This window comes from Phaenicophaeus curvirostris, chromosome 6 (assembly GCF_032191515.1).
Source record: "Phaenicophaeus curvirostris isolate KB17595 chromosome 6, BPBGC_Pcur_1.0, whole genome shotgun sequence".
Taxonomy (NCBI): domain Eukaryota; kingdom Metazoa; phylum Chordata; class Aves; order Cuculiformes; family Cuculidae; genus Phaenicophaeus; species Phaenicophaeus curvirostris.
Genome location: NC_091397.1, coordinates 38,197,729 through 38,206,948, shown reverse-complemented (window position 1 = coordinate 38,206,948; position 9,220 = coordinate 38,197,729). Strand labels below are relative to the sequence as shown.

Genomic DNA, 9,220 nt, shown 5'->3' with positions numbered 1-9,220 from the left:
TTGGGCACTGGAACAGGCTGCCCAGGGAGGTGGTTGAGTCACCTTCCCTGGAGGTGTTTAGAAGACAGGTGGATGAGGTGCTCAGGGACATGGTTTAGTAATTGATAGAAATGGTTGGACTTGATGATCCAGTGAATCCTTTCCAACCTAGTAATTCTGTGAAACTGGAGAGGGGCAAATTCAGACTAGACATAAAGAGGAATTTCTTCACCATGAGGGTGGTGAGGCACTGGCACAGGTTGCCCAGGGAAGTTGTTTATGCCCCATCCCTGGAGGTGTCCAGGGCCAGGTTGGAGGGGGCCTTGGGCAGCCTGGTCTGGTGGGAGATGTCCCTGCCCATGGCAGGGGGGCTGGAACTGGATGATCTTTGAGGTCCCTTCCAACCCTAACTATTCTATGATGACTCTATGATTCGATTCCATTCCGTGCTGTTGCTCTTGCTCCCCTACCCCAGATCCCCGCTCCGCCGCCGGCGGGCGCTGGGAAGCGGAACTGCCCGGCGTGTGCGCGGAGGGCGGGGAGGGGACGGGAAGGGCGGGGAGAGGACGGGAAGGGAAGGGCGGGCCGAGGGAAGCGGGGCGGCGGCCTGCGCCCGGCGGGGCCGTGGGATGGAGGGGGAGGAGGAGGCGGAGGAGGCGGCGAGGGGCAGCCGGGCGGTCGGCAGGAGGCAGCCCGAGGGCGGCGGGGCGCAGGGCCGGCAGCGCAGGAAACGGAAGAGGCAGGAGGCGCAGCAGCTCCAGAAGATCCAGCACCTGGAGTCCTTGTAAGGGAGAGGAGGAGGAGGAGGGGAGCGGCTCCGTCGCAGGGGGAGGGAGGGTTTTAACTCTGCCCCTTGCCACCTCGGTTGCGTTTTATAAACGTGGCCCATATTAGTGGCCGAGGAGGTCCCCGTGCCCCCCGCCATGGGGAGGGGGTGGCTTCTCCTCCAGGTTCCCGCGAGTCCAGAGGGTCCCTGTGTCGCTGCTGTTACAAAAAAGTGGAATATTTTTTCATTTAAGGTAAAGTTTCTCCTGAGCAGCTGTATTTTTTTTGACAGTCAGACCGAATGAACCTCTGACAGCACGGTGCCTTTCAAGCAGGGTTTTTCCAGATGCTGTTCATCCTTTGGAGATGATGGTGTCCTGTGTGCAGTGTGATCAGCGCTGAGCAGACGTCTCTTCTGCAGTCACCTCTGTTTGCAGGCTTTCCCCGTCTCAAAGACAAAGTCAGGCAGAGCTGGAGCCAGCTCCAAATCAGCAAGAGTTTTGAGTATTGTGAAGTTCATAATAACGTTAAAAATGAGTCCTTGGAAATAACAGAGTATGCATAACATTACTGGCAAGATTTATCCGTATGCACCTAAGTGCAAAATACATCCTGTCCCAGCTCTTGTCTCACTGCACACGATTGATGGAGATCACTCCGCATGTTGGCCAGGCCTGATAAAGGGTGTTTGCTTTCTAAAATTCCAAATGAGTGCTAGAGAGTTTATTTGCCAGCATTTTTGGTGTCAGCACCGTAGAAGTAGAGGTTCAGCCGATTTCCACTGGGGTGGATTAGAAACGTTTGAGATCTGAGCGCATTGGTGGCCCACAGTGCTATGAGAGGTTTATGCTGTTTCATTGGAAGTGGTTTAATGGAATAAAATGAAGGTTCACAAGGATGTGCCTTTTTTTTTCCCTTTCCAAGTGAAACTAAAAAATGTCTTTGTTATGAAATGCGCTAAACAGCACTCATTAAGTTATTTTTATAAAGACCATTTCATAGTGGCTGGGCATTTAACTCCCAAGCATGTGTGCTTTCTCTGTGGCTGTGCTCCTATGTGGCACCTGCTTGCTATTTGGATCGTAATGAAGTTGATATCCATTTTTAAGTCCAGAGAAATAAGTGTTTGGAGAACAAGTGTTACGAGGAGCAGCTGAAGGAGCTGGAGTTGTTTAGCCTGGAGAAAAGGGGGCTGAGGGGAGACCTTATCACTGTCTGCAACTGCCTGAAAGGCAGTCCCAAACGACAAGTGATAGGATGAGAAGAAATGGCCTCAAGTTGTGAAAGCAGACATTTAGATAGGATATTAGGAAAAATTTCTTTCCCAAAAGTGTGGTGAGGCATTGGAACAGGCTCTGCAGGGAAGTGGTGGAGTCACCATCCCTTGGAGGTGGTAAAAAAAACACGTAGGTGCAGCACTTTGGGATATGATTTAGTAGGCACATTGATGTTGTGTTGATGGTTAGACTGTATGATCTTAGAGGTCTTTTCCAACTTTAATGGTTCTATGCTTCTGTGAAATAGTGCAGGAAAGATGGTACTTTGATCAGTAAGGTTCTACCTTCGAGTTTAATACAGAGAGTAGATGAAATTATTATTACGTACAAGTTTTGGCTGGCAAAGCTAGATATAAGGAACAGTCTCACTTTATAGAATCACAGAATGGTTTGAGGCAGAGGGAACCTTAAAAGATCATCCTGTTCCAACCCTGCTACCATGGACAGGGGCACCTTCCATTGGATCAGTTTGCTCAAAGCCTCCTCAAACCTGGCCTTGAACACCTCTAGGGATGGAGCATCCACGACTTGACATGCAGTTGAGTATGTCTGTGATTCAGCAGTAAAGAAATTTGGATCAGTGAGATCTTGAGGAGAGGTGCTACAGAAAAAGAGGAGCAAATTGTGTATTTCTGGTAACTGAAGCTAAATTGGATATACCATACATCCTTGTAGAGTGGTGTAATAAAAGTAGTTCTTCCACAACTAAAGGGTGAATCTCAAGGATGCTTCCAAAAGATGGTAGGACAAACACTATCAGTCTGCTCGCATCCACGTATTCATGTTCTGCTGTAGTTCTTGGTGATTACTGATAGAAAGAAATTTAAGAGAAGACGTGAGGTGAAGTTTTTTAACTCTATACTACTGAAATGCTGAATTTTCTCTATTTATTTGTGTGTGCTAAGCTGCAGAGTAACAATATTTCTATTGCTTTTCAGCTATGAGAAACCACCCCCTGGGCTAATTAAGGTTGGTAAATATACTGCAGTAAATTTTTATATTAAAAGGGATTTTCATACAATCTGTCTTTTAGGCATTAAGTATCTTTTAAGTGTCTTTTACCTGTATAAATTACAGAGAGAATATCTGCTTCCAGGGCAAAATTAAAGAGCTCCTCAATTACAAGCCAGCCTCTTTGACTTGGTGAATCCAGAGCGAAATGCCCAGAATCAGATGGGATGATACCAGTTCTTTCATCACCCCTTAGCAGGTCACACTTAATGCAGTATTTAATAGTGTGTATAGATTGGAGTCATTAATGGTGAAGCAGATTTTCAGGATTCTTCTCCATTGCTTGTGCTCAAATATTTGTGCAAAAATACTTTCCTTTAATAATGATCATTAATTTTGCCAGATTTGTATACCTAAGCCATAATCTGTTGCTTCTAATCTAAAAAGTACTGCTCTGTGATGTAAAGGCTGTCTTTAATTGTTCTATCTTGTTAGCAGGAAGAGGAAAAAGAAGTCTCTGCTTGGCTGTTTTCATTTATAATATTTCTTTAAGTAAATTACTAAATGAAACAGGAAGGAATGGAATTAATATGGCATAAAGTTCAGACTGGAAAATTCAAGGGTGACGGAAAAAGAAAATTACTTAATGTTGTTAAAGGGGTCAGGGAATTTAGGTCCTTCATGAGTTACAAGAAAAAGAAGTGTTACAGGGGAAATAGATTCCATATGAAGTGAAGGCTGCATGCTTGGAGTGTGAACTTCTACAAGGTTAAAAAAAAAAAAAGTTTTATTGTTCTTGTCTTTTTTTCCATAGGAGAATGAAACAAAACCAGAAGACTGCATACCTGATGTACCAGGCAATGAAAGTGCACGAGAATTCCTGGCACATGCCCCGACAAAAGGGCTTTGGATGCCTTTGGGAAAAGAAGTCAAAGTCATGCAGTGTAAGGCTGAAAATATTCCAGATGTCACTGGACCTTCGTGTAGCTGTCCGTTTACGCTGGGGGAGGGCAGAATGTCAGGTAGAGAGATGAAAAGGTCCAGGTAGATTGCCATAATATTGATATAAAAGCAGCCATTATTTGAAGGCTGTAGTAGCTCTGCGTTTTATGGACAATACATTATAGAGATAAAATATCTCTTTGTTTGTTCCAACAAATTGAAAATATTTTGCATAAATATGTTCTGGTTTTTATTTGCTTTTTCCTTTTCTTTTGATCTGGCTCAGAGGTGCCAATTCACCACTGCTTCTTTTTTTAAAGGTTGGAGGTGTAAACGTTACGGACACAGAACGGGAGATAAGGAATGTCCATTCTTTATTAAAGGCAATCAGAAATTGGAACAATTTAGAGTAGTGAGTATAAATACTGTAGTATTATTGTTTATATATTTTTTTAATACTGATGATGCATAATCTTCCAAGTGAAGAGATTACGTTAGATGATGCTTTATTAAGGACTTTTCCTCTGTCTCTAGTATAATATAGATGCTGAAAATCTCCTAATAACGAAAAAGCTACAGATGTGGTTGGATGTTTGACTGCTTTACAGAAAACCTGCTCTTCGAGAGGAGAATTAGTAATTTTTACACTTAAATTGGAAATCTTCAAGAACCTGTTTCAACCATTATATTCAGTTTTCGCGATTAAAATGACAGCGTAACAAAAAATGTTTAGTCAAGCTTGAGCTGCCCACATTACAGCCGCTTCAAGCCTTCCGCTCTCACTGTGAACAACCACATTGTGAAGCCTGTTGTCTAGGTCTGTAATCCAGTCATTGTCTACAAGTCTGAGCTCTTGCTACATGAGGCTACATCTTGGATCTGCAATTTTTTTCTGCGTGAACTCTTTAACTTTTCCTGTTGCTCTGCATTGTTAACTCATATTTCAGGCTGTCATCACTTTGTGTCTTGTGTCCTCATTTCTGGCCTTGAAAAATGTAATTTGGAGTCATTCTGTCCAGATTCTGTACTCATACTGATTGCATGCTTCTGCAAAGAGTATTTGCAGCCCTCTCCCATGACCAGATTGCCTCTCTTCTTCATTTTTCCTCAGGCTTCTTTTCTTGCTCTTTGTCCAAGACCCTTCATGGTGCATTCCGAACATCTTTCATTTGCTACTAACATTTTCATTCCTACCTTTGGTTAGCATCAGATATCTCTCCTCTGCTGAACTTGTTTACTTAATCCCCTAATAAAAAAGATCACCCCATCTTTTTGCTGCATTCTTGCATGGCATGAATTCACCTTTAATGTCTTCAAAGTTTATTTCCTACCTTCTTTCACAGCTATCTTTTGCTGCAATGCCTGTTTAATTTAAAAATAATCAATTTAAGGACAATTAATGGTAGCACATAGCATGCCAGGGCAACTCCAACTTTGTTATCCATTTGTCTTCTATTCCTTGCTCCTGTATCCCTGCATGTTTGTATCCAAGTTCTTAAAATATGCTATAAGGGCACAGCTCATTATTTTGAACTTCAGTATTCCACCTGTGTCAGGCTGTTCCTATAGTATGTGTATGGGGTTCTTTCTGTGACTGGAGAGAGGCAATAAATCCAAGGAGAGGCACCTTCACTGGTGATGTAAAGAGACAGGCTTTTCCTGAAGTAAAAGAAACAGCTCAGATGTTAAGTGTGAGAGTGTACTCATGTACTTGAGAGCTTACTAAGTGTCTTCAATACTTTGATCAAAGACTCTTGCATTGGCTTGTTTTGGCTGATTTTTGTAGGAAATAACAACAGTCAGTGAGAAATGATTTTCTTTACCAACACTGGATTTTCTGTTTTTCACTTTAAAGGCGCATGAAGATCCCATGTATGATATAATAAGGGATAATAAACGTCATGAAAAAGAAATGAGGTAAGCGTGTCTCTGTAGTAAACTGCATTTTCAGTTTGGTGTTCATTTTGATAGCATGATACTATATTCATTTATACCATAATAATCAGGTACTTGGGTTAAGGTTTTTTTTATGCCTAATAAACTGGATGGTTTTTTTTCTTTCATTGACATGTCTTCTTTAGAAAAGGATGGTCCATCAGAGTGCTTTCAGTGCATGCAAAGGGGTGGATTTAGAAAGCTTTTCCTAGGCACCTGACACTGTCCTTCATGTGAGGTTGTTATTCAGTATATAAAGGAGCAGAGTTTTTAATGCTTTCTTACTTGAACTGCATTGATGAGATAACTGAACATACTAAAGGTGGCCCACAGAATATTAACAGAACTGTGTTCTTTAATAAATAAATAAATCATAGAATCATTTAGTTTGGAAAAGACCTTTAAGACCATCAAGTCCAACTGTTAGATAAACAGTTCACCTTAAACAAAGTTCATCACTAAAACATGTCCCTAAGCACCACATCTACATATCTTTTAAATACCACCAGGGACACCACTTCCCTGGGCAGCCTGTAAAAAAAAGGCAAATCCTTAGAGAAGATGCTAAAGACAAGAATAAAATAAGCAAATAGTTTGTCCCCATTTGCCAGTAATTCATGAAAGTTTAAAGGAACAGTGCCTGTTAAAAATACCCCTGCATCTAAAGTAGAGTGTGCTGTAGGTTTCATTGACAACACCTCTATATCAGCAGGGCAATGAATGTCCTAGTATCATAATCCCAATGCTCATCTGTGTATGGATAAGCGTAGAACTTCTTACAGTGGTTTGGGGATAGCTGTTGCCTCATTATTTGCACACATAAATATCAGCCAATAAGCTAGTCTGCCTTTGGGGTGGAAAGTCCCTGACAACAGACCATCTGCTTACCTCAAAAGAGGTTGCTTTTATCAGTCTGTGTAATTCAACAAAAGACAAAGCGTTCTCCTTCCCTTTGCATGCAGCTTCCATTTCTCAAGCTAGGAAGGAAACAGCTGAACGGTAGAATAAAGTATTACAGGTTCAGGGGCATGGGAAAAGACGCTGATTCATGTTTTTTAAACTCAGGATACAGCAACTGAAGCAGCTCCTGGAGGACTCTACCTCAGATGATGATAGCAGTGACGAGGATGAAGGTAGCAGCAGCTCCACTTCCTCAGAATGTAGAGATAAACACAAGAAAAAAAAGAGAAAGAAGGAAAAGAAAAAAAAAGAAAAGAAGAAGAAGAAGAAGAGAAAGCGTAAATCATCTAAATCTAATGACAAGTCGGAATCTGACTGACAACAGGCACCGGCTGCATGCTTATTGACCTCTACTTGTGAACTGCAGGGAAGGACTGAAGGAATAATGAAGAAACCATCAGAAAGGGCTTTATTAAACCCAGAACATACAGATGGACAAATGCAGCATCCTGCACTGGCAGTGCTCTTCTACACCTCTGCAGTGCTGCAGCCAGAAAAAGAGAGTGCTGCTCTAAACAGCACTCAAACAAACATATCTTTTTACTGTAAAACCTGTGTTTAAGGGTCATCTGTCTTGGTGAAATTGAGCCTCTGCATTGCCACGTGTGACTATTGGCAGCAAGCAGCAACTACCCAAGCTACTGCCAACACATCTGCAGAATTCAGCAGAGCATCTATTGAAGTGTTTTTTCTCCATGAAGTTATTTTATTGCATACAAAGCCTCATTGTATGATGGTACAGCAGCATGCACCATGCAGAGCACTGAGGATTCATTTACAGTGCTCATCATGATCAGATTGTACTGTATTTCATTTTCTGTGTACACTGTCTGTATGCTGAAGTTCAGTGTACCCATCCTGGTACTGGCAGCTAGGGAAATAAAGAGCACTGCTGAAGGAGAAAAAAGTTAAATCAGGGTGATTTACGTTTAGGCAAAATCACAGTGTCAGCAAGATTTGGGGTTTTTCTTTGTGTAGCAAAATCTGAACAACTCCCCTATTAATACACACAGATCTGCAACACCTGAAGTGTTCTCCAAGCCACAGGAGCCAGGCATAACAACATTTAACTTTACAGTAAAGAGGGAGTGGGTTTAGTTATTTTAAAATGGGGGTTTTGTGTTAGAAATTTAAAAAAAGGTTAATCTCCCCCTACACTTCAGTATCAGTTGTTTTGATACATTTGAGGGTTTGGGTGTTTCCTTTTAAAAGGGCTTGGGGAAATAAATTACAACTTTTTTAATGCTTACTAGAATTTTTTCATGTAATGATATTCCATAAATTATCCCACAAGAATACAAACAGGTAAGGCTTTTAAAATGGTTTTTAATTACATCCACATAAGCCACTAAATTGTCATGAAGAACTTGGAAGCAGGAAGAAAGTCAGGAAGAAAGTTCTGTTTACTCAATTGGCCTTGTGAACTGACCACACCTCTTTTAAATAATCTTGCAGACTCAGCTAGAGAGATTGAGATCATATAAACTGCATTAGAATAAGCATCTCTGAATCCTCAACATGTAGTGGTACAAAGCTTTGAGGATCTAGATGAACTGTATTGGTGCTCTGCAAAAGGAGAGCAAAATAGTTTGCCTTGAAAGGGCTTAGAACTTCATGTCCCTGCTTACTCTTACATTGAAAAGTAAAACCCAAAAAACGCATGACAAACAGAGAAATCAAGGAACCAGGGATTAAAGTGTATTTAACATTATTTGTTTTTTCCTCCCCGAGATCAGGGGAAAGTATACATTAAATGTGTTTTCTCCCTTCTATATGCCTAAGAGTCATTCAGTAAAAACAAACCCCCATTCCTTGCTAGTCATTCACAGTATGTGCTGGGGAAAGATAAGGTAGTCAAGGCCTTGAGCTTGAATGTAGAGTTCTGTTTGGTCCTCCAATATTACTTAAGCAAATCCCTCTGTGGTGGGATTTACCAGTGACTTCTGATAGTTCCATACATCAGCATCATCAAATTTAAAGCTCCCGGCTCTCTCACCAGGAAAAAAAAAACCAAAAAACCCAAACTCCAAACAACAAAAAAGTTTTTCCAGAGTCTCATTCCATTCCTTGTTAATGGGTCCCTTCTATTTTACTTACCAGGGTTTACTGTTTGTACAACCAAAAAGATACTGTACAAGACCATTCTTTAACTTACATCAAATGCTATTTAGAAAGTTTGGTTTGAGATACCAAATCATTGTTCTGTATCAGAGTAAGGGTCTGTTTCACCCAGTATCTTTTCCCACTCATGGTCAAGAGTAGATGCGTACACAACAGAGCAGTGCAAAATTCAAGGACATCAGTTATTTCACCAAAATGCTGTCTCAGCCTCTGCTACTTGAAGTGTGGGTACTTTGAATCATAGGTTAGATTTTAGTGTCCAGTAGCCTTGGATGTATACATACACATTT

The 9,220-nt window shown here is 41.4% G+C and overlaps 1 protein-coding gene across 1 annotated transcript; it reads left to right on the top strand.

Annotated features, from left to right (window-relative positions):
* The first annotated feature begins 407 nt into the window (after window positions 1–407).
* RP9 (RP9 pre-mRNA splicing factor) lies at window positions 408–8,579 on the top strand. Its single transcript, XM_069860393.1, has 6 exons — window positions 408–763; window positions 2,960–2,990; window positions 3,787–3,916; window positions 4,235–4,326; window positions 5,770–5,831; window positions 6,915–8,579. The coding sequence occupies exons 1-6, from the start codon at window positions 408–410 to the stop codon at window positions 7,126–7,128; spliced, it is 885 nt and encodes a 294-aa protein (XP_069716494.1). The 3' UTR covers window positions 7,129–8,579.
* Window positions 8,580–9,220: the final 641 nt, after the last annotated feature.